General features: G+C 43.3%; 2 protein-coding genes across 2 annotated transcripts; one reads left to right on the forward strand and one right to left on the reverse strand.

Annotated features, from left to right (window-relative positions):
* Positions 1 to 1104: 1104 nt before the first annotated feature.
* Positions 1105 to 20153, reverse strand: dnai3 (dynein axonemal intermediate chain 3; the record flags this gene model as incomplete). Its single annotated transcript, XM_080833409.1, has 22 exons — positions 1105 to 1230; positions 3069 to 3191; positions 3429 to 3520; positions 3701 to 3905; positions 5073 to 5203; positions 6626 to 6689; positions 6903 to 7015; positions 8725 to 8809; positions 8960 to 9113; positions 9399 to 9472; positions 10488 to 10610; positions 11880 to 11972; positions 12345 to 12434; positions 13032 to 13156; positions 13993 to 14183; positions 14697 to 14813; positions 14979 to 15178; positions 15502 to 15660; positions 16294 to 16398; positions 16852 to 17036; positions 19808 to 19855; positions 20108 to 20153. The coding sequence occupies 22 exons, from the start codon at positions 20151 to 20153 to the stop codon at positions 1105 to 1107; spliced, it is 2649 nt and encodes an 882-aa protein (XP_080689535.1).
* Positions 20154 to 21608: 1455 nt separating this feature from the next.
* On the forward strand, positions 21609 to 26462 carry mcoln3b (mucolipin TRP cation channel 3b; the record flags this gene model as incomplete). The annotated part of the gene is made up of 14 exons (XM_080833067.1): positions 21609 to 21681; positions 22117 to 22334; positions 22446 to 22613; positions 23046 to 23199; positions 23301 to 23385; positions 23524 to 23620; positions 23921 to 24020; positions 24180 to 24292; positions 24517 to 24666; positions 24929 to 25030; positions 25201 to 25323; positions 25574 to 25780; positions 26017 to 26150; positions 26429 to 26462. 14 exons carry the CDS (start codon positions 21609 to 21611, stop codon positions 26460 to 26462), a joined length of 1758 nt encoding a protein of 585 aa, XP_080689193.1.

The raw sequence follows: 26462 nt of genomic DNA on the forward strand, positions 1-26462 counted from the left end.
ATCATGGCATCTGACCTACTGAGTGAAACCTGGCAACAGGCAGCTGCCTCCTGCATAATGCAGTGGCCCCTCCCACCTCTCCCTCCTTTAATATTCACCACCGGCTGTCGCACCTCAGTGTGCCACTGTTTACCCACTCTTGAACTGAAATGGACTGACTGCCTCACACACACACACACACACACACACACACACACACACACACACACACACACACACACACACACACACACACACACACAGTCCCCCACCCCCTTTTCTTCTTTTAGTTTGACACTGTTCATTTCTTTGCCAGGGAAACACACACACACCCCCTGCCTGCATGGAAACCCTCCCCCAGTCCAGCCCAGCCCACAAAGAAGGTAATGTTTAAAATGGTGCATTTATATTGTTGCTGATGTGTGGTTTGTAAATATTCACAACAATGTATTCGTAGTCGGCGTCATGAAATGGAAAGAAAGAAAGGGAAACAACCTTGGCAAATGACAAGATGCCTTGAAAACTTTTTGCCAAGAAGTCAGCCGTACTTATTTTCACATTCTGGCTTGTTGTTGAGGCGTTTTTCTTTCTGTGGCACTGTCGAGCAGATCGATGAGTCGAATCAATACAAGACGTGCGCAACGTGGTCAATAACTTTCTGTTAGGCAGCTGAAACGCACGGCCGTGAAACCAAACCTCCGTGAAATGATTTCCTGCCAAGCAGGGCCTCTCCGATATTAACCACGTATTTCATTACAGCGTCAGGGGGAAGCTCTCTTAGCAAACACACCGAATGATGAACTGTCGCAAGTAACCGGATCCTATGCTCCAACGAAAAACCCATATCAGCTCCGAAAAACGATGACTTATAATTTGCAGTGCAGGGAGAAATTTGAGAAGGCTGTTTGAGAAAATTCATTAAAAGCTAATTAATTTTTAATCTCATATACAATAACACTGAGCTAGATTATAGGAACAATACATTAAGATACATATATTTTTTACACAAGGCAGCAGGTCCAGTGGAAACTTGAGGGAGATTGTGTGTTTGTGTGTACGTGTGTGTGTGTGTGTGTGTGTGTGGACGTGAGTATGTGTGTGCCTGAGTTCGACAGTGGAAGAGTTTCAGATGTCAGAATTGTGTTCAAGAATGTCCTTCAGAATGACCTTCTCCATGGCCAAGTAGGCCTCGTACTCCTTCTGGGCCTCCTCGTTTACTTGCTCCATTGACTTCTCTGGCGCGACAGGTTGCTGAAACAACAAATAATAAAGAAAAAAAAATAAAGACAAACCTCAGATCGATAGAGCACAGGGAAGTCCATCAGTTGAAAGCAGGCACCTGTCTTCAAGACAAACTCAGGAGGGTGCGGGGCTGCACTGTCTCCATAGCAACACAAACAGAAATGACAAAGCATTTTCTGGCTTTAGTGGGAAAAAAGGAGCGGCGAGGGGCTGTCTAAACGTTTGTTTACCAAACTCCTTTTTCTGTCTCTATTTACCACTGCCTCATCAGGGAAAATCTGGGAAAACATCCTCAGGGTACCCAGGAGGCATAAAAACAGGCTGTTCTGACAGACAGCCGGGAAAGGAGCCCTCCTTGCAGCTTTGTAGCTCGGATATAATTTAGCTGGAATTCATTTGATATGCTCGTGTTTAAAGCAGCAGTAAGGAGTTTTGGAATAATACTAGCCATCCAAAAACCTCACAGGCTTTCTGTGAAAGCTTTCCTTATAGTTTTGCAAGGGAGTTCACCCTGGACCACAGAACCACATAGTGCATACCCTGGACTGCTAGTGGAATGACATGCGTTTATCTGTCCTTCACAATGACCATATACCATCAAAACAATGTTGATGATATCAAAACTAGTTTTCCTATGAAACATATCTCAAACAGTGGCAAATTGTTACATACTGTTGCTTTAAGCAACACAAAAATAATGTACAGCCTACATACTGCCTGTTAATCTGCTCTAAATGCAAACGCACAGAGTGTAAACCTCTGGCTGTTGGGTTGTGAGGCTAATGTCACCCTTTTCCAGCATGTGGATATCAATGAAAACAACAGCGTGACAAACCTGCTGTAATCAGTATGCAAACAGAGATTTGAAGGATGAATCACATTCACTGTAATTTGCTCTGCAAACATTAATTTAGCTGGATTTCATTTGATATGCTCGTGTTTAAAGCTGCAGTAGGGAGTTTTGGTCGAAAACTAGCAAGCTGACAACCTCATAGACTTGCTGTGAAAGCTTTCCTCATATTTTTGCAATGGAGTTCATCCCGGATCACAGAACCACATAGTGCATATCCTTACCCACAATAACCATATACACAGCCTATAGATATACTGCCTGTAAATGTACCCTAAGCACACACACACACACACACACACACACACACACACACACACACCCACACAATGGAGGCTGTTGAGTTTCTGTGATGCTAATGTCACAGAAAAGCATGTGGATATATAGTACAACAACAGCGTGACAGACGGGCTGTAATCAGTGTTCAAAAAGATTTGTGAGGGATGAATCACATTCACTGTAATTTGCTCTGCAAACATTAATTTGAGGCAACTGGGGCACTGATAAGGCCCAAGCACTCTGTTTATGCTGACGATGATACAAAGTGCATTCTGAGGTTGGGTAGGACTCAGTAAACAGCTAACCAAATTTGCTGCATGTGTGAGGATAATAACAGATACACATACACACACACACACACACACACACACACACACACACACACACACACACACACGCACACAATGAAAGCAGCGTGAGATCAGCATATTGTCACCTGCTGCTCAGTTTTCCCCTCACTGACAGAGGCTTCAGGTTATAGGTCTGATCATATACTGCCTATATGACTTTTGCTCAGTATTGCGCAATAGCAGCACAAAAACCTGTTTACCTTTCATATTTCTAAACACATATTATGAATATCTTAAATGCCAAGTGCACTATAAAGTTGACACTTTGACCTTCCTATTGACTCAGGTAGTGCACAGTTATGGTTTTATAACCAAATGCAAACAGTTGCCCTGGCCAGGGGAACAGTAAGAGCCATTCCAAATCTCACCGTCTTCTTCCTTAGTTCTTCGGCTTCCATTTCTCTCTTCTCGTTCATCCTCATCGTCTGCCTCTTCTCAAAGTAGGTTAGCCTGTCAACCTCCTTGTCGAAGTATTTCCTTATGCTCTGCTTCTGCACCGGGAGAAAGCAGTAACCTTCACTAAATGTGGCCCAAGTTTCAGCTTTAGGCTTACCATGCTGCATGGTAGAGTGCATATCATTCTTCCAGTAGGTATGCTAAATGCTAAATGCGTGTGGACGAAAAATTCTACCAGCTGAGATATGCAAGCATTTTCTTACTGTTACTGACATGACCAGAGTAAAGTTGTGGGTAATTTGCTGTACTGAGATAAGCCATTGTTCACACACCTCATTGCTGGAAGGGTTTCGCAGTGTCCAGGGAATCTCCAGGATATGCAGCGTGCCAAAGTGGTCTGAGACAGCCAAAAGATGCTGCTTTGCTGTTTGAGTTAGATAAACAAATGAAATATAACTGTGTTTTATAACTTGAACACTGAACGCAGAAATTTAAAGAGACATGTATTTAATATGTTCTAACATATCTGAATGGTCTTTAAACTTAGTGAAGCCCTCATGTGTATAACATGCTGGTGTCAGCAGGGTCATAAGGGAAAGCTCACAGGAGACGATCCAGGGCTTGATGTTGGTGATCCGGGCCGTGGAGATGTTCTGGACCTGCGAGGGCTCGTGGCTCTTCTCAAGCAGGTCCCACACCTCGATGCTGCCGTCCTCCTTCCCGATGAAGAACACCCCTGGCCGAGACCCAGACCAGCAGCCTTTGGTGCACCTGGTCTGGGACCACTGGGAGAGGATGATGGGACCTACCTGAGAGCCGAGAGATCACAAACATCTCAGGAAGCATGTTAGGGTTCTGTGCATGATTATTTCTACGTGAAATGACAAATGACAAATGACAAATGTGCTTTTAAACTAGAAGTACAACAAAATAGTGCACAAAATGCATGCATGCACATCCAAACCAAGTGAACGGCAGATACAGTACGCAGACAGTGAGTTCCACCGACACAGGAAATAGACCCTTGCGACTGCGTATTGTAGATACAGGTCCCAGGTTCAACCTATTTAATGGCCTGAGAGTTGAACCATTGAGAGTTGGTTAGGTTAAGCCACTAGGATAATACACTGGGAATAAGTTCAGCCAGTGCTTAGACATGTTGTCTTTCACACGTTTTGCATGCATTATATAGTACCCTTAAAATGCAGTGCATACTGTGCGTGAAGAAATTCATTACATGTCTGAGCGGGTAAAAGTGGTTGTTAAATGATGGAAAACTATTTCATTTCCAGGGAAAAGTGCATAGCTGGCCTTACACATCAAGGAGCACACCATGTGCAAACATTCAAAAGAAGAACTTTACCACTTGATCAGAATGCCTGAAATCTCCTAAAATATGCTGAACTAGCATTAATGAGCGATGCGTTATGCTCAGAAAGTTTAAGTCGAATCATCGCTCTGCTCCCACATGACAAGTGTAACACAGCGGAGTCAACTGTTCCTCTGCCGAACCATAGCAGTGGAAACCCTACCGCTTCTGAGACATCAGTGTGATCCCACATTGAATGCAGGGATGCTCTGAGATCGAACAAGAAACAAAGAACCTGGCATATAGAGATAAAGAAATATTTTTTTATGGAATAAAATATGCCATCATTTGAACTAGTATAAAAATAAATAAATCTGTGCCGTTTGGCTTTGTCAGTCAGTCAGTCAGTCAGTCTTGAGATCCGTTTCTGTGCACTGCGTGAATAAGATCCAGTGTCCCCCAAAGACAAACTTACATCTACCTAAGCATGAATCGGGGAAAGGTCGTGCGTAGCAATAAAGGCTTTACATGGGTTGGTGATGGTGATGATGGAACACAGAAGTCAGCACTTGTGTAAGCACTTTTGTGCACATGGACACTACACTCAATAAGACCGCTGCTGAACTCTGCAATGCAGTCCGCGTAATATTGACATCTGTGGATTTACCATGACTCCTTCCTTCCAGATGGCAAACGTCCAGCCTCCCACAGTCAAGATGATGTCCTCGAAGAACGGCGAGCAACGGACTGTGTTTACCAGGCCATCGTGGAGGATGTAACGGTGGCTGGGTTTGGGACCTGAAAGAGAGAGAAAAAGTAAGAATTAAGGAAAAAGAACAAGAAAAGGAAAGAGGAGAAGCTCTGGAGGTTTAACCTGAATGTCCCTTTCTGCAAAGGCACCAAAGGGTACTATAGGTGTTTGGGTATATAGACCTGACAACCTTGAAGAAAGTTTTTGAGTGCCAGGGGAGTCTTAGTTTGGCAGGGGCTTTGCACACAGCCATTTCCCTACTCACCGCCATATCATCCAGTTATTCAACATAATACATCAGCTATGAAGAAAACATTACAATCATATATTCTTGACAAGGAGTGATGAGTTTAGCTACAGGAGTGATGAGTTTAACTACAGTGATGTATATAGGTTAACATTACGCTCATTTATGTGCTTGAATATTACTCCCCCGCCCACTTCCCATTATACCTCAGCAATCGTTAAGCCTCAGTGGATAATAAAGTATCAGTGTAGTAGTACCAGTGGATGTTGAGTGAGTGAGAGTACTATTTTGGGTCGGGGAGGGTTACAGAACCACAAGCAAAAGGTTGTAGCATCTGGTCCAAGTTTAAATAAATGTACGGTATAGGTTGGTATTGATTGATTTTTTTGCGTCGTTTTAGCTGCCATTTCGTACCTCAGTATTTTGACCAAGAATTGCGTGGTTGGAACACAAAATGCTCGAGGTTGGCAGGTCTGTGTATACCACTGAAATTGGCAGGTCTGTGTATACCACTGCCATTGGCAGGTCTGTGTATACCACTGACATTGGCAGGTCTGTGTATACCACTGACATTGGTAACTCATATTCTTTTGCTGTATGCCAGAAGCTTTTAATATTCACTGTGAAAAGCAGAGTTAGCCAAAGGGTTATAAATATTTTCAACTCATCAGATTTAATTGCACAGCAGCCACCCTGACGGATATGGGGTTTATACAAGGCAATTTCCTCTCAATGCAAAAACAATAATCCATCCTCCCACTCCCCACGACATGATGTGCAATTTACTGAATAATCAAATGCACAAGTCCTGCCAGAATAAACATGACGGAACAGACTTAATCTCCCACAGCAATTAACTCAAAATTGCTGTGCTTGGTTTCCAGGAACTGTCATCCTAAAACTGGATTTAATTTGGCCCTGGTGGCTATCTGTGCCGATACTTCAACAAAAACCCTATGGAATGAGGCACGGAGGGAAACCTCAACCACATCGCTCGGGGAGAGACTAAGGGTGAGAGATAAGGCAGACGTGGTTTTCGAACAAGACTGAATGATCCCCACTAGCTAGGTATTTCATAGTTAAAGAATAATTACACATGCTGATGTACAGTGGCTGCTATGCAACATCACAGAAATGACCTAATTCAATGTTGAGAAAGAACTGTCACAAATACATGTGGACTTTACATTTGTCCATAGATAGTGTAATATTCTCCTCTTACTAAACAGTTTTCCAGAGTCATTATCCTTCTCCATCTTCCAGTCTGTGTACACCAGTTCTCCATCCTGAAGCCAAAAGAGATAACAGCGGTTCTCAGATCTTCACAGTAGTTCACAAACACAAACACACACACACACACACACACACACACACACACACCATCCCATTCATGAGCATTGTAATCTGGATCATCTTCAAAACACAAGATTCCTGGGAAAGATAGCTTGCACAGAGGTGCGTCAACAGCATGTTTTCGTGGTTCTTGCTCAATGACTCACCTCTGTTCCGACGTAGAACTTGGTACAGATATCCTCCATAGGTTTGAGTTGCTTAGCCGAGGGAACCCTAAGAAGACTGTAGTCAGGCACCTCAGAGGTCGGATGGACTATGGCTGTTTAAATACATTAACAGGAATACTGTATGATTTAAGTGTATTATGTGGAAGACTATTACCAAAAAACACTAATTCCCAAAACCACTGATAAAGAATTTATATTTAATTTAGCACCAATAGTATTAACATAGCATAGTGCTGCACAGAATAGCAGGCCTATGGTATAATATATTAGGATATATGTCTATATGATTTATTTTGACAGATGTCATAGCAAATGACCAAGAGTGCTTGTTTCTATGATCTAATTCTTCCCAGACTCTTAGCCCTCTCAGGATGGGAGATGGGGACCGAGGGGGCTGAGGAGGAGGAGGCCAGCAGCTCAGTCATCTGTCCAGCCATCGATGCATGGACGAGGGCAGGGCGTTGGGATGACCAGGGTGTTGACCCAGAGATGGCAGGCCAGGGTCAGGGGCAACACCTGTGGGGTCCCACTGCCTCACAAACGCACGACTGTCCGCTGGAGCCAGGGTAAATTTGAACACTTACGCGCCTCCATATCAGCAGACTGCTGATAGAGTGCCCACTATCAGTAAACTATCTATGAGATGGATCCAATAACAGCACTCTCTGTCTCGCTCTTTCTTCCTTCTTCTCCTGATTAAAAATGTAGATGTGTAGAAGTATAGCTTATATCGTTTCTGTGTAGAGACACAAATAAATCCAACTCCCAACATAAACCACCATAATTAGCGGTCAGATGGCGAAGCCAACGTTGCACAGATCACAGATCACAGAGCACAGGGCCAGTGGTGCTGTCAGGCTGTGAATCTGACACATATCCATGTCACACTTTTCAATTAGGCCCCAGCACTGTCAGTAGCCTCCCCAAAGAGCAGCCGGGCCAGCCAGCTCTCATTTCTCAGTCTGTCACCTTGGAAGCCACAGGGGGGCTGACCCTGTTAATTACTAAAACCAACAGGGACATGATGGGATAGAGAGAGAGAGAGAGAGAGAGAGAGGGAGAGAGAGAGAAAGAGAGAAAGAGAGAGAGGTGTATGAGTGAGAGAAAGAGCGAAAGAGAGAGAGAGGGAGAGAGAGGCCTTGTAGAACAATGTTCTACGTGACTTCTTTAAAAAAAAAAAAACACACCACTTTTTTTTCTAATGGATGAATTAAATTCATGACCTCGCTATTATTTTTCATTAATATAGGACACTCGAGAGAGGAACAAAGACAGGCCTCTTCTGAGGACATCTTTTGGCTCCAGGAGCTTATTGCAAACAGCTGACAGTCAACAAAGTCTAATGGCTCTGCTTTAGAGCAGCCTTGTTTGGGAGCTATCGCCTTAATAAGACGCCATGAAACCAGAGAGACGGGGAGCTGTCAGGCAGCCATGGCCTGCTGATCATTGGGATCACTGATCCATCCATGGGGAAACCTGAGATTCTGCCTCCATACCCACCCCCCCCACCCCCTGCCTTTGCAGTTCCTGAGGTTAGCTGCATATCACAGCAACAAAGGGACACAACTCCTGTCCTCAAGTACACAGAGAGAGAAAGAGGGAGAGTAAGAGAGAGAGTTAGAGAGATGGAGAGAGGTTTGATGATCACTTCCTTGTACGTGACACAGTGAACGATCTAGAAGTAGATCATTTATTAAGTCAAGGACGTGCTTGTTAAGAGTGACACACGACAATGTAAGTCCATTAGTGTTGTGTAGAGTTTTATAGAATAAAAGAGTAGGACACCCCATCGTTGACCTACCCACTTGGCTGTCACTTGTGTTGTATCGCAGGCAAAATTTGAGCGGGCTGTATTCACCACTGGTGTCAATCTTCGGCAGGGACACCTAAGAGATATCAAAGAGTGTCAATCACTGTCCGAGAACCCTGGTGACAGGGGATCAGTGGCCTTAACAAAGACGCTGGTTGATTTCTGTTGGGCCTCATTTTTATCTGCTGTCTGTACAGAGAAAACAACATTACTGCCACACGTGCACCTTCATGAGAGGCTTCCAGGACAGGTCGAGGTGTTTGAACATGTTTACTGCGCCGTTGGGGTTGTGCATCGGCCTCTCCTCCTCCTTCTGCTTCTTCTCTCCCAGGGACTTGGTAGCCACCCTTGGCACACGGATGTCCCAGAACATCACACAACTAGTGTGATGAGACAAATGATCAACAATTTATCAAACTGTAACTGTTTTTAACAGTTATGATCAATCTGCAGGTTTTATGTGTAGCTGAAGCCATAAATATGAATTCAAAACATTGTAAAAAATTGCAATTGTACATTTTATTTTAATCAAGTGACATTTATCCTATAGAATAGCTTTCATTTTTTTATATCGAACATCCATCCGTAGATACATTCATATAGGCATAGATATCATCCATATTACGCATACAGTCTTTTTTTAACTAAGCATGAGGTGATCATACCAGTCTGGAGCACACGTAACAATCTGCACACAGATACCGGTCTTGTTCTCCAGTGGAATTCCAGTTCTGGACACCTAGAATTGACAGAACAAATACAAGTCTTATTCCCATAATGGCAATGTGTTTACACAAAGCAACTGACCTACACACACTACCCACACCCAGTCTCCTGTAAACTCTATGGCTTTCCACTGTGCTGGAATACTACCTGCCTTCACAGAGACCCAGTGATGGGGTGTCAATACAGAAGACACATTTACAGCAGGGTGAGGTCACTCAGTGTCCTCTCTGACCTTCCCTCCAGAAGGGTGTGCCGTAACCAGCCATCGGCATGCTGTTCATCGAATGTCAATCATCTGTTTAACCTTTGACCTCTACGGCCAAGCCCCACTGATATTGTCTCGCAGTAAATCATTTTACAGTAAATCTTACTGGCAATCTTCGTTGTTTAGCCAGTTTAGTTTTTTTTCTTTTTAAAGTGCTTTTCAAACTGATGGGCTTTCGGGCCAAATGGACATTAGAAGATTGGATCGGAAAGAAATCTTTAGGGTGATAAGAGAGTGGTTCTTACACCGGGCCCTTTCTAACTCAAGTGACTCCAGTATCACTGTTTAAATTAGGTGTAAACGCTTAAAAGCACCCTAATGTGTACTGAGTTCCCCGTGCTGTGTCAGGCACTTCATTTAAAGCATTTACTTAAGATCAGATCCAGTAAATAAGAGCTCTGCTGTCTGCCTGCCTCCTGCTGCACTCTCTGAGGACAGGGGGCCTGTTAGGGCTTCCGCTTTGGCAAGCGACAATCAAATGAATATAAACAAACAGGTTCCTTTCAAAGCACCGCATTAACTGTTTTTAATGTGACATGGACAGATTACTCCCACAAAGCAATTTTATTCAATGAAAAATTCATGAGGAGCCAAAAACAAAACAAAACCAAATCCCTTTGTCAGCCTACAATCTTTAATGCAAAAGCATGAAAATGGTTGCGACCTGTCAAAAGAGCCCTCTTGACTTGGACTTCAATCAACCCCCACCCCCCGCCCTCCACCACGACCACCACCACCACCACCACCTTCAACCCCGGAGTACCTCGAAGCTTTCCGGGAGCCATTGTATGTCAGTAATTGGTGCTTTGTGGCCGCTGTCTATGCTGGAGACGGCACAGTAGCGCACGACGGGAGTTTCATATTCTTGTTTGTCCTCGAAGCCCTGCTGTGAAGACAAACACAAAGGGATTACAGTGCTCCACCAGGCAACAGGCTCTTGCCTCGCCGGCCCACAGCTGCTCTCCATACTGCCATACGCTCAGAGGAGAGAGAGAGACAGACAGAGAGAGAGAGGGAGGGAGAGACAGACAGAGAGAGAGAGGGAGAGAGAGACAGACAGACAGAGAGGTAGAGAGAGAGAGAGGGAGACAGACAGAGAGAGTGAGTAAGAGAGAGAAAGTGGAGATTTTTAAGATGCCGTGTTTATGGAAAAGAGCTCTGGAAATGGACTTCAATGTCCAGGAGACCATAATGGAGGGCATTGTTTTGTTTTCCACAGTACTGCTTTGCACAGTGAGGCCTTTAAACAGGCTTGGCCTTGAGTGTAAACCTCTTGGCCTTGATAAGGTTGCCTCAAGCATTTGGGCTTCTGAGAGTTGTCCTTCACTGAGTTAAAGACTGGTGTTTGTTTCTGACACAGCGAAGATGTATGCATGTCTACAATTTCTATATGCTCAGTGTGTGTATAAGTAAGTCTGGCGGTGTGAGTGTGTGCGAGTAAGTGTCTGCATGTGTGATTTGTGTGTCTGGTTGACCGTGGCCGTGAGAATGGGCTTGTGTAACAGCTGTGTGTTGCGTGAGGGGGTTGGAGGTGTTGACTGCAGAGGTTACTGAGTACACAGGGACAATGAAGGAGAGGGTGCAGGCAGCTGCAGCAGAATGGCTTACGAGTACTGGCAGCAGAAGCATAAACAGCCAGTGACCATCACCAGTAATTAAAGGGTAAGACCTGAGACATACACACACACACACACACACACACACACACACATAGACACACACACACAAAATCTAACAAGAGCCTTTTTTTTTTTCATCAGCATCATCCTTAACAGAGTTCCACAATGTCAACATTCCTCTTGGGGACACACTGTTCAATCTCCATCATCAGCGTTCCAGATCCTGTCAAACTGTCGAAAGTACGGTAAACATAATTAAATTGAAGCCACAGGCAAACCCAGAGGCAAACAATGCTCCGAAACAGAAATGACACCTTATGGGGACCCCGTGACTGCTGTGTATTGACACAAACTGATAAAAATGTTGAGCAAATGTTAGAGGGCTCTCCTAATAGGTTTACATAAGTAAATGAAAAGGCCATTGTGCTGGGTCATAGGGACTGCAGGTGTTTTGATGAAGTTTGATGTGTGGCAGCTGTGCTAGAGTAGTTGTTTCTCATCACATAGTCTGTCGTGTGAATGGAGGAGGGACCTACTAAGGCTGTTGTGTCGTTTGACATGTTCTTGGTTCCTCCAGTACGTGTTCCTTGCAGTCGCTCCACATGGGCGGAGATATCCCACAGCACAACCTGTCAGCACGACACAACAGTAATCAGCACAACACATATGTTATCCAACAAAAACATGGAGTTAACTTATGATCAGGCTGAGAGGTGAATAAAAGCTCCTAGAAATATTTACATTTGACAACATTCTGTACTGTCTCTTTTATTTCTGGTGTAGATGAAAGGCCTGGTAGAAATATCAATCCCAAGGAAGTGAGATGAAGTACAAAAGGAGGAGAGACAGAGGGGATGGGGAGAGAGACAGAGCGTGAGAGAGAAAGAAAGTGTGAGAAAGAGAGAGAGAGAGAGAGAGAGAAAGTGAGAGAGAGAGAGAGAGAGAGAGAGAGAGAGAGAGAGATAGTGAGAGAGCGAGATAGCGAGAGTGAGTGTCAGCACCTGGCCATTCATGCAGCCGCCAACAATAATATTTGGATCAGAGGGACAGAACTCAAAGGAGAAGACATCGTCTGGGCACTCAAGCATCAACTGTGCAGAGGACAGAGGAGAGGAGAGGAGAGAGAGAGGGGGAGAAAAAAAATCCCACATTTGGTTAGAGGCATTAGATTTCAAAGCACAAGATTCTTTCAAGTACAGACGCTTGAGTCATCGGATTTCATTTATTTTTGACACGTAATACTGTTTTCAAAGTACTTTGCTTATTCTTTTTGGTAAGATCATCTAGAGTTGACTGTATTGAGCAGCTGTAGGAGTACTAAGACCAAGAACAAAAACAAGCAAAAGAGGCACAAGATTCTGAAAATGTGCTTTTCAAAAACGATCCTACTTCAACATATTTGAACGTTTCCTTCATCCATAATTCATCTTGCCTGTCTATCTATACTATTGCAACTGAGGCTTTTCATGTCCCCCAAACAAAGTCCTTGTTGGGACCTCTTAAAGCCTTCTCTCATTATGAAAACCCTCGTGTTGGGTGGACTGGGGAATTAAAAGTTGTAAGCTGTCAGTGTGGATTTAAATGGTGGGAGGGGATAGATCTGTGTGTGTGTGTGTGTGTTTGTGTGTGTGTGTGTCTGTGTGTGTGTGTGGGTTGGCGGTGGGGGTGAGGGGGGTATTTTGACATACCTGGGGGTTGATGGGATCAGAGAAGCTCCAGAAGAGAATGAGTGAAGGGTTTAGGACCAGCTTAGTGGAGCCACAGATCCTCTCTTCAAAGGCTAGCCTCTCCGCCACGGCCACCGCAATCACCCCTGCCATGACCACATCACACACACGCGCATGCGCACACACACACACACACACACACACACACGCACACACACGCGCACACACAAGCAATCACACACACAGATGCAAGAACACAAACACAAACAGACACAAGTAAACACACACACAGATGCAAGAACACAAACACACACATACACACACACAAAAGATACACACACAGATGCAAGAGCACACACACACACACACACACGCACACACACACACACACACACACACACACAAACACACACACTGAGCTTGCTCCATTTACCCTTGTAATGAGTCTAAAGCTACAGGTAATATTGCTGTACTGCAGAGCACTACTCAGCCTCTGGAGAAATGAAATATCACTTCGCCTGCAAAAGCCTCCAGTCAGCAAGTGCTGTAATGTGGCCTTACACAACCTACAACACTGCCAACTGTCACTTATGATCGAGAGTCAAATTCTCAATGGCTTATTTATCACTGAGAAACTGCAAGGCGCAGGATGGCTTCTCTCTCCCCTGCATAACGACCCAGTGGCTTCCTGGGTGACTACAAACGTTTGAAATTGAACTATTTCCGTCAATATGTTTCACATTTCCACACCGCTACGCATTGAACCCATGCTATTCATTCGCAAATGAAAATAAATTCACATTTCGACATAGCTTCATTTGATTCGCAGCAGGGCTCCAGGGGCATAAAACTGACATGCAAGGGGCAGATTTGCATTTCCACTGACAGCTGAAGAGTAATGACGGGGACTGAAATGCAAGAGATTGAAATCTCCAAAGAGAGGCCCGATAAAGAAGTGCATTACTACAGTACGGGGGCTGACCTGTGATGGTGGGGTGCCAGTTGATGTGGCTGATGGTCTTGTCCTTGCAGTGGTGCAGGTCAGTGAAGGACTGGTACTCCTTCAGGTGGGTGTCAGCTTTGCACCCGAGGCCAGTGTCCTCCTCGCTCAGAGCCATCCAGTCATCAAAGAACACGTCCATAATCTCATTCTGCTGGATGGCCAGCTCAAATCTCCAGCAAGAGCAAGACCAACAAAAACATTTTAGACCTTAAAACATACCACTGGAGTTAACATTGACCTCAAAATATAACCATAGGACAAAGTACTGACACAGAGGCTATAATATCCATAATATCCAAGAGGAGTGTGTAATATAAGTATGTTACTAGTCACCAAGATCTTTTGTTGATAAATCCCAAATAAGGCCTTAACAATATCATTTTGTTAAACTTTTCGAGGGTACATTAAGCTGAAAATGTTCCATTTTGACTTGACTGCTGAAAGTGAGGAACTGAGGTTTAAATGACAGAGGACACAGGCATTATAAATAGATGAAACAGCTCAAAGGGGAGAAAAGTTTAGCAAAGATAACTGAGGTGTGGTCTCGGGGGATTGAGGGTTTAGTGCCTGGAGGTGGAGGAGAAGAGGAGGGGGGGGGGGGGGGGGGAGGAGTTGCTTTGGAAGAACACTGAATAATTTAGTTGGAAAGGGAACAGGCTTCATCAGTCATGGCGGCATCTTACCTTACGGCTACTGACTTGACGAAATTCTTTAGATTCTCAGATTGCAAGCAGTTCTCTTTCTCCTCCTCTGAGAACTCCCTGGGTTCATACTGGGTGCACATATTCTTTGGATACGTCCTAGGGAAGCAAATTCTCAGCTATTGAAATCGATTGAACTTGATTGTCACACTGTTGAGGAATACACAGAATTGATTCTTTCATTCATTCCAAGTGTGGTAGTATAACCAATTATTGTTCAAAGTTGAGGCCTTCGTGTTTTGGCCATCGTTACTGAGGGCCTACCACTGTGTCTGAGTGCCTGCGGAGATCACGTTGGGGATGGCCTGTGTACCGCTGTTATTCTCCATCTCTCTTAAGCTGAAGCTCTTGTCCTGGTAGGAGACACATTCCAGAAACCCATCTTTGGTTTCCACAGCATTGCGGTCAGAGAATATGACTGGAGCTCCGAATTCCCTCCTTATTCTGGAGATTTTATACTTCATCTACACACACACACACACACACACACACACACACACACACACACACACACACACACACACACACACACACACACACTCACAGCGAGCGAGAGGGGGGGGGGGGGAGAGAGAGAGAGACATAAAGAAAGACAGAAAGAAAATCAGATGGTGAGCTACAAAACCCCAAATGTTCCATACAATGCTTTCTTTGGACAAAAAAGTTTGAGTAAGATGATGTATGGGAGTAAATCTGGGTGTCTGCACAGGCCAACCAATGAGAGTGGATGTTTGGTCTAGACCTATTCTATGTAATTTTTTGTATTGTGATCTTATTTATTACATACCCTGGGCCTGGACTCTGTGTAAGTCTCCTCCTCTATCTCCCTCTCGCTGCCCAGGGACACCCATGGCCGGGGCACTGGAGTTGTTGGCATCACCATGTCCTCCTCTCCCTCCTCCTCCTTCTCCTCAGCCTTCGCCTTCTCCTTCTCCGGCTCTGAGAGCTGAGGACAGCATAACCGAAAACAAAAAGGGACATTTCATCTCACAGCATGAACCATGAAAGTTGTGCTTACCCAACATGGTGGATGCTACTAAGGGGTGCAAGAAAATATTGATACATTTGGGTATTGCAATATTACGTTTTGTGTAGTGGTATTGATTCTGAAAAACACTGCATCGATTAGAATAGTTCACGTGCACAGATTCCTGGCAGACAGTGGTTCAGACAGTGTGCTCAGAACACAAAAAGTAGTGCTATGACGTTGGATGTTACACTGACTGTTAAATGCAATCTCAGATTCCGCTGTCCTGATTGTGGTAAAAATTAAACTTTTTATTTTTACTCAGATTTTAGGTGGTGTCCCTTATACTATAGCAGCTTTACTAAAATAAGAGTTTAAAAATCACAATGCATTACTTTGCTCACAGTATTGCAGTATATTGCAATACATTGAATCAAAGCCCTAGTATCATTATAACGTATTATATCGCCAGACTCTTACACAAAACACAGCCGTAACATTTACACAACAAAAACACACGAATAAACGGGAAGAAAATAATGGTCACAAGAGTCCTACAGAGTCTTCAGAGTCTTTGGTTTAAGATCATCAGGAAGTGATACTTTGCCCTACCCGCAGATGCCTCTCCTTCGCCTCCACTGTGATAACTAGGTAGAACATCTGTCCATATGTGAAGTCCCTGTCGAACACAACCAGCATCTCTTCCTCAGGGTAGTCCTAGTGAGAACAGTTTAAGGACATCAGAGAGACAGAGATCATGAGTTAATGACATTGTTATGGGCATACCCTCAGCTCTGGCCCCAATTAGATATATGGCACAAATCCACAACTAATGGGAAAAAGTAAGTCTTACAACTGGCAAGGGGACTACCAGAAGAGACTACAGACAATTCAAGACAGACGCCAGTGATTATGTCAAATCTTAACTCTATGTCTAAATGACATTGTGGGCTTCCATGTTGGAGAGTTAGGTTGGGTGAGGGGACTACATAGACAAGCAAGATCTCATTACACTCAAATGGTGCAGGTACGGGGTGTGGTTGCGATAGGACCACTGCTCTTTTGACTTGGCCCCTCTTGACTTGACCGCCCTAAGCATTGGCCCATACATCATAATGGCAGGACACTGTTGTTCTCTGTCCTCCTCGACAATGAGGCCTGACAGCTCACCAGCACCGCCTGTTTAATGGGGCTGAAATCAGACACGGCCGCGCGGGTCTTCATGTCCTGCACGATGTCCTCCTTCCTCAGCAGCTTGTAGGGGTTGTCGCCGGTGACGTCCTCGTCGGCGCGGCACTCAAACAGCTCCTGGGTGGCCGAGGTGAGCAACATGGGAAAGATGTCGTCGGGGTGCGCTGCGGAGAGGGGACGGAGAGAGAGGACAGTGGGTGGTTGGAAGGAGTGGGGATGGGAGGTGGGGGGTTAGAAGGATGTCAGAGAGCTAAATGAGTCATCAAATGTACAATCCCATATTAGTGTCACTGGACTGCAGAACAGGCATGGAATAGCTCATGACTTCTTTTTGAGTCACACAGCGCTTCGCTATAACAGAGTGGTGTTGCATTTCGTCTTGGCTTCATGCGTAAGCACAATCTAACACCACCTCACACCCCAAGACATAAGAGCCGCAGTCTTCCACTGTTCCACACTCCTGCTGACCAACGCTTTAATTCTGACGCCGCTCTCCTCGTAGATCAAAGGCTAGATGGATAGAGAGCCAGCCGCCTTCTGCTGAAACCACAGGTTCTTTTTCACCCAGAACACCAGGCAAAAAACAACAGCATTCTTCTTCCATAACAACCTTGTGAGATGGCCTTACGGTGAACGCCCCCCCCCCCCCCCCCCCCACACACACACACACAAAAACAGGCACTCTTGATGACCCCCTTTACTGACTGTAGTCTATGTGGCTTCCTATGCGGACCTAAACACAGTCCTCTTGACACACAGCACGCTCCTGTGAACAGGGCTTTGCATAATTACAGCACTCTTGGCACTCGCCACCCTCTTCAAAGGCTTTGCCAGAGGTTTGCTGCAGGGAGTGCATCCTCGCAGGGCAGTAGTCATGATGGGTGTGTGTGTGTGTGTGTGTGTGTGTGTGTGTGTGTGTGTGTGTATGTGTGTTTGTGTGAGTGTGTGTTCTGCTCCTCTCTAATCCACCAGGATCTGCACATCATCACTGGACTACTAACTTGACACACAACACTTTTGTTATGTAAGGATGGTATGGACACAGTGAAGTGCAGTGCTGTGTATGCAATGGTTGGAGCTCTAATGATCCATATGTGAATGGCAACATTGACGAGCTGCCAAAACACAGGAACATACTATTGTGCTAAGGCTTCTCATAGTGTGTACTGAATAAAGGTAATGTGTAATGCATAAAGATAATGAATAAAGTTATTAAAGTTAATAAAGTGTGGATGATATTAACACCAATATTAACCACAAACACATGAAGACTTGAAGGACCTTTAAAATGCCTGAAAGGGTTTTTGCTTTTAGTGGTTATCTATACCCTCAAAAGCTTGTTTCTTTTAGGACACAGGGTCATGTCCCGCCCAGGAATGCTTCTTGTTAAGGTTTTCACAGCTTTTTACCAATGGATGTTTCTCTCTCTCTCTTTCTCTCTCTCTTTCTCTGTCTCTCTCTACCTTGATTCAGCTCAAATGGCTTTTGGTCCAACTGAAGGAGTCTACAGACAACACATGACCCTGACTTCTCCCCCAAAACTCAAGCGAGGACAAAACACGGTTTGAGGTCGCGTCTGCCGAGCAGCAAGGGCTTAGCCGGGCAGACAGCGCTATCAGGTTGCACCCACTAAAGTCTGGGTAAAAAGATACACTTTTGGTCTGCGTCTGCTTCAGTCTGCATTTGTGAGAGTCATAATAGAGGGGGGTGGATAACCAAAAGTGTGTTTTGAGGGTGCCACCGAGAAGAAGAAGAAGAAAAAAAAGCTAAAAAACAATGACAATCTTGAAAGACAAACTGACAAAGAAGAGATAAGACTGAAAGATACCTGTAAACAAATACCCGTACTCAGCCTTCACTGTGTCCACAGGCACTGCAACTATATACAGAGGTTCACATCAAGAAGCTCAGAGCGGGCCGTATGTCATGTCGGGCAGGGTGAGCATTCCGTTAACATTACATGACATCATCGATCTGACAAAAAGGCTTTCACCTCAGGCTACCCTTCAATGACCTCACATATTGTAGTCAATAACTTGCACTAGTTGAGAGGACATCCAGTCTATGGATGGAATCAAAGCTGGATTCCTTTCCATAGACATCATCCTTACAATGAGGAGGGCTGGCTGTTCAATGACCAAAAAGTGCACTGGATAAAATAATTTAAAAAAACTAGAAACCAGAGCACTGTGAAGAATGTGAGCCCCCTTGTCGGAATAGTACAGTACATCATAAAACAGAATTTACCGTTATCAAAAAGGCATTGCTGTTATGACAGCACCTATAGCAACCATACTAGAACATACATACAATCCCAGGGGATATGGCCAGTCATGGTTGATGAAATAACAAACTAAGGACGTGCATAAGAACCTATTTAATTAGGCTAGCTGAAACAGGGCAGTCAGTGTGAGCCAGCGCAATGCTTGCCTGTTTTCCCAGACATGTGTTTGCAATTTCACTGTCATGGACCTGATCTCTGGCAAACAAGCCAAAATGGATGGGGATAACGAATGAAGAGGAGCCAGGAGCAATACAACTGCACTGAAACTAGTATTGTGTATCAAAGTGGCAGCTCCTGATCCCACAGTGCACTCCACGTGTCAGGGGTGAGTTGAGGACTGGTGCACAACAACACAACGCTGGGAAGAAAACATGAACAGTTCACTGGATCTCCTGTGAAATGTTCAGTGTTGTTCTCTAAAGGTTCTCTAAAGGTTCTTTTAACCTACTGGCCCGACTCAAATCACATTGATATGAGTAAAGAAAACATCCAAAAAATTACTTTAAGATTTATTTTTTCAAGGAGGTTATTTTTTCAGGTTTTTTTTTCTATACACATCAACTCATACTTGTTTTTATTCTCTGTACCATGTGAGAGAATGTGATGCTATTTTGTATTTGCTGTTTCAATAAAGAACTTGAAGCGTCTTACCAGTTTCAACAACACTTTCAACAGGAGATGCAGCAACATTCTTCTTATCTGTATGGATACAAAACAGGAAGTAACAAGTTACTGATCACATGGCTCAAGGGCCAGAGGATATAATGATCTATTTTGTAAATTGTGTTTTCAAAAACACAATTTAAAATAAGGTAATGCTTAGGAATGACAGAGAATTTTTTTGTATTATTCATGCTAGGATGAGAAGAAGAGAGGAGAACACATTTTAAAAACAAATGTTAACTTCTTTTTCTGCTTTCTCTGAATGGTGTTTAATATGTGTATACTCACTTTTTACTTTACTGCTTGCTGCGCTCTTTGGTGTTTTTGATGCCATTGCTGCAACATCAAGAGTATCGTGAGATGAAAGGAAATTAGAGGTTAAGATAAACAAATACACTAAGGTTACACAATTGTTCAGGGGTTTAGACATTGCACTCGGTTAATACTTGATGTTAAAAGTTAATACACAGCGACACCTAGTGGTGATCATACATTTATCAAAACGTTCTCCACCTTACGGTGAGTGGTGCTTGAAATGACAAAAACCCTGAATATAATTAATGAGGCTAAAAATGGAATTATTATCAGACCAAATTATTAAAAACAAATTGTGTGTAGGACTTTTGAATTATTTTCTGAGTAATTTTATTGGTTTGCTTTGATTATACAGCAGAATTTGTGATTCTCATAACAAGATTCTTCTTCACTCAAAAAAGCAAATAGCTTGCTTCAACCGCAAACAAGGCAAATTCGACTCTTGCATCAACCTATTTAACCTAAAAAAAATTATAAGTGGTTAAACCGGTGAGCTACCGAATCTAGCGCTCAGGCTGAATTGTATTTCAAATTGCAAAATATCGCTAAATAAATATCAATCTGCAACAATTTCGCATTTAAGTTACGCTTACATAACACACAAAGTTAGATGCATTTGAAGAGGGCAAATGACCATATAGGCTAATGATAATTGTTATGCTAGCATAGCACGCTAACGTTGCTGTTGTCAATTTGAAGGTCTATCTGGTTATGAAACAAAGGACATTTTTAGATACGACTGCAAATGAGCGCCGTAATGACTTGATGGTGTACATTTATCTTTAGGCAAGTTTACTTACTCTATACAAACGATGGCTGTACAAGTTGCGTCTCTATATTAGCTACTGTGGCAAACAAGTCTCTGGCATCAGGGTGGTTGCTAGTAGTTACGAGGACCACGATGAGCACGGTGTCCACCAATCACAACAGCTAAACCTCCAATTTTTTTTTACACACGCCCCTCGAAACTTTTCACCGCAGTCACCTGTCTCGAGATTGCTCTGTCAATTCCTAAGGGCAGTAGCCTACCGTACGACGTTCGTTTTTTTGTCATCATCATATATTCAACAGGCTGCAGTGGGACCTACAAACCCGGGTACTGGCTATTTGGCAAACTACTGTTTTGAAATCTGATGGAATATAATAAGCCTACATCACATCGGGAACTCATGATCTGTGGGTTGTCTGATAGACCCCAAAGAAGGCTGCCGCTTTACCAGTGACGTTGTTCGACGACCAAGAGTAGGCTAGTGAAGAGGATCAGTGGCGTGGACGTGTGATTGATTGTCATAATTAGAGGCAAAACACCTTTGCCGGTGAGTGGTGTGGTCTTCCCCGTGTGGGCAGGATGTAGCCTACTGAATGGGCATGGTGCAGCCTTAATGGTTTACCCATTTTGTTGCAAAGTGTTGCTAGTTCTTCTACGCATTGATAGTCGATAGGAATAGGTTTGGTTTCATTGTTCAAGTTGAACATGGAACAGTTTGATCGACTACCTGACTGCGAGATGAAGTTTATTATCCAGCACTTCACGGGTCAAAGCTCAGGTAATTAAGCATAAGGTCCATTGCGTGACATATTCATTTGGTGAACCACCTACAAAGCAAACTGTAAAGAGCTTACGCCACATTCGGTTTCCAGAAACTGTATAGACGTTGCAGTTGAAGTCTTCTACGGATTCTGTTTTGGTAAGGTGAAGTCACCTGCAAAGCAGGCTATGCCACGTCTAATTAGGTCAGCTGAATTCAGAAGGATCAGGTGTCAGTAGCCTAGAGCGAAGAGCTGTAGTTAAATCAACAATGAACCTCCATCATTTAGATAGAGACTGAGTTCCAGTTTTACGATTTTACATGTCTGGTCTCTCTCTCTCCTTTCTTTCTCTCTCTGTCTCTCTCTCTCTCTCTCTCTCTCTCTCTCTCTCTCTCTCTCTCTGTTTTTGTGTGTGTGTGTTTTGAGTTTTATAGATGTCTTATTTTTTCCAGATATGGAAGAACCTACTTACAGCCCTCTGAATGACCCCAATGGGAATGCTCCTGCATTCTGGTCAGATTCCCAACCTCTGGACGTTAAGACAGTGGAGAGCTTTAGGAGGAAACTCAAGTTTTTCTTCATGAACCCATGCGAGAAGTACAAAGCTCGTGGAAGAAAGCCATGGAAACTACTTCTGCAAATAATCAAAACTGCCATCATTACAATTCAGGTGAGAGTCAGTCTAAAACAATCACATTTTAACATTGCATTTACACAACGTTGGTACAATTATTGACATGATCTGTATCTTCTCGATCTGACTATGCTCTTTGTGTTCTAGCTGGTCTCATTTGGACTCAGTAACCAGATGGTTGTCACATTCAAAGAGGAAAACTTGATGACATTCAGGCATTTATTCCTGAAGGGTTACACTGACGGCAGTGCGAACACGTATGCAGTGTACACACAGAAAGACATGTATGACCACATTGGATACGTTATACAACAGGTAGGTCCTTGCAGATCATTATGCTATGCAAGATAAAATAACACAGTATTGCATTTGTGCTCTCTGCCCTTAAATATCTTCTTATCAAACACATCTATGCGTTAGTGAGTTAGATAGTTTCTTTTTTTGCTCACTAAGACCTGGCTCTTTATTGTAGATACTCTGAAATATCTGCAAATTGTGTTAAACATTAGATAAGTAATGGATAAGTGATGATAACTAATTAAGCAGATCTGTTTTACAAACATAGTGATATGATCATAGCTTTTCATTTGGAAAAATACAATGTGTATTGAATTCTTGCCTTCAATTTGTGTTATTTTGGTCATTTAAATGCCTGTAATTCATTTTAATGTGAAGTCTGAGAATATGATCATCATGTTCAAACACAACATAGTGTAGAATGTGTGTTCTTCCTTTCCTCTTCAATAGTTTGCGGACCTGCAGAACATTTCCGTGGGAAACCATGCTTACGAGAAGACTGGCCAAACCTACACACCCCTGGTCCTGTGCCAACAGTCATACAGAAATGGAAGCATTTTGCCTGGAAATGAGACCTTTGACATCGATGCAGGAGTGGATGTTGGTAATGGTTTACTCAAAACATTGAGTGTTCTCCATTTAATGATCTGTGAAGGTGTCCCTTTTCCTGTCCATTCACAGTTAAACTTTTCTTCTCATTGCCAGAGTGCGTTGAAATCTATCCAGCAGTACCTTTTCAACAAACACCCATGAACAAAAACCCAGCAAATCTCACATTAGATTTTAAAAGGTACAACGAAACGTTTCAGTAAATAAGTTACCAGGCTAATTAAAAGCTTTGTTGCTGCATGTGTACATACACATATGAATATGTTTTTAAAGACTTTTTTCTCCATTCGCTGTGTTAACTCTGTTGTTTTGCCTCCAGACTGCTTGCTGTGAACATCAACTTTACACTGAAAGCCATAAATCTGCAGACTGTCCAAAATCACGAGTTGCCTGACTGCTATGACTTTGATATAATGGTATGTCACCTGACAAACCCTCCCGGCTTGTCAACAAATTCTCTTCCTGCAATTTGTCATTTCAAGGCATGCGTAGCAAAAGGGAAGCAAACACACACTTTCCACTCTTCGTGAGTTTTCCACGCCGATTGTTTCCTACACTCAAAATAAACGTCAGACCATGTTGTTGGTTTCAAAATGTTCTGTAAGGCGATGCCTGGTAAGAGAAGGCAAATGTCCGATGGTTTATGACTCATTAGTAAACCAAAATTAACATGTGACAAGTTAAATATAAATGGAAAAAAATGTCTCTGTTAACAGATCACCTTCAACAACAATGCCCACAGTGGCAGAATCAAGGTCGATTTGGATCAAGATGTTGAGATCAAGGAATGCAAAGACTGGAATGTCACAGGAACATGTGAGGAACCAGATGTTTTCTTTTCTATACCATACCTGCCAAATGGTGTGGAATGGTTATCAGATTAATTTGAAGAAAGGAAGAAATAATCAATCTCTTTCTCCCTCTCACTCTCTCTCTATCTTTCTTTCTTTCTTTCTTCATCTCTCTCTCACTCAGCGCCAAGGAATCTTCTTTACATCCTTTTCTTTGACACCATCATCATTCTGACATGCCTCACGTCTCTGATTCTCTGTTCCAGATCCGTTGTCAGTGGAATAAAACTGCAGTTTGTAAGTCTCCCGTAGGCCTGTGAACAGTACCTTGTTCTCTTAAACCCTCATATGTACAGATAATCCTGAGGCTATCCCGTGTGGAATCAACTGCATTTTGATATGACATTTACAGAAGTTATATTTTCCCCAAGTTAAACAATAATGACTTGCAATTTACTTTTAGACATTCGGTGAAGTGTCACTGAACAGTTTCTAATGTTCCCCTTTTCATCCATTCATAGGAGTATACCAACTTTTTTGCCACCCGTTATGCCAAAACTGTGCCCTGGTCTGACCGAATGGAGTTTATAAATGGCTGGTATTTCCTCATCATTGTCAGTGACTCACTCACCATCATCGGCTCCATCATAAAAATTGAAATCCAGATAAAGGTAAGAGGTTTGTGTACGTGCATAAGTGTGTGTGAAAAAAAAGATCACGAGATGAATAGGGTCACAGAGCAACATCAGTGAATTAAACACAATCTCTTCATGATCGTAATCTTACCCTTAAGATGGTGGTCAGTCACAGTGGTGCTTTTTGAGAATGTGTGATGTGATTTCAGGTCAGTGGCAGGTGCTATGGAGTAGTGTAACTGTGATTTGCGATGATCTAGAAAGTCACCTCTAAACCACCGGCATGTTTTCCCATTAGGACGTGACCAGTTACGACATATGCAGTATTCTACTGGGGACCGGTACCATGCTTGTGTGGATAGGGGGTCTGCGCTACATGGGCTACTTCCGGAAATACAATGTAAGATTTATTTTTTTGCGCTGACAATCCTTGGCTTTCATTTAGTTCATTTAGTCTCTAGTCTCAAAAATAATAAATCACATAGTGTTCTGACGAGCAACAGCTAATTTATTTTGAGTGGTATCTTCAACATTCTGTGATTGTCTTTTTTTTCTTTTTGCCCTTGAAAGATTCTCATCATAACTCTGAGAGCAGCATTCCCAAACGTCATCCGGTTCTGCTGTTGTGCTGCCATGATCTACCTAGGGTACTGCTTCTGTGGATGGATTGTGCTGGGGCCATATCACGAAAAGGCAAGGATTTTTGGTTGAATTTGGTTGACTTTGGAGTCCACCGGACACCCTTCATTCAGAGATTCAACCACAACCTACATCCTCTCACTCATATTTTGTAGCTACCCGCTACGACTATGAACTGTACTTTAGTAACACTTAAAAAGGGAACTGAGAACACTCTTTCCTTCTTGAATGTGATTCAGTTCCACCACCCATCCATACAGAGTGTCTCTTTTAACAATAGTTCTCTCTGCTATTTCTGCTTCAGTTCCGCACACTGAACACCGTGTCAGAGTGCTTGTTCTCCCTGATCAATGGAGACGACATGTTCCCCACCTTCAAAGACATGCAGGTGAAGAGCTACATGGTGTGGCTCTACAGCCGCGTCTACCTGTACACCTTTGTGTCCCTGTTCATCTACATGGTTCTCAGTCTGTTCATCACCCTCATCACAGACACCTATGAAACCATTAAGGTACTGGCAACATTTTCTTTAAAATCACTCATGCTAGTTGATCTGTTTGTTTCAAAGAGGCTACACAACTTACAGAGTTGTACAACAATATTTGAATGGATCGGACAGCTAGCAGCAGTTCTATGGCTTGCACAGTATGTCTGTAGCATGAAGTCTATAGCAGAAATGTGTTGAAGTTCTGATAACGCACTACTATGAACATGAGCCTGTTAGTAAGTTCTTTTTACTTCTTTCAGCACCAACAGCAAGACGGCAATCCAGATTCTGAGTTGCATGCTTTCATGTCCGAGTGCAAAGACTTGCCTGACTCGGGACATTACCGCGTGGACAAAAAGTCCACCAACTGTCTTTGTTGTCTTCCACAGTGCAGGTACGTATTTGCTTTATTGAACAATTACCGATTCCATGGTGACTTACATTGTCAGAGAGATTTTCAAGATTTTATCTTGTTTTGTGAAAGTTAGCAGAGAGAGGAAAGGATCAGAGGGAGTGGGGGTCAGTAGATCTTGTGAGAAGCCGTAAATATGTATTATTTCATTTTGACTCCTTAATAATATTATTTAATGATTTGGAGTGGTTGTATAGCCACCGTCTGCATTATGTAGAAATATTATCTGCTTATTGTAGATTTCCTTGTACTTTTTGCAGGTCAGATGATTATCAAGAAAGACTGCAGAATTAG

This window comes from Sprattus sprattus, assembly GCF_963457725.1.
Source record: "Sprattus sprattus genome assembly, chromosome: 2".
In the NCBI taxonomy this organism is placed as follows: domain Eukaryota; kingdom Metazoa; phylum Chordata; class Actinopteri; order Clupeiformes; family Clupeidae; genus Sprattus; species Sprattus sprattus.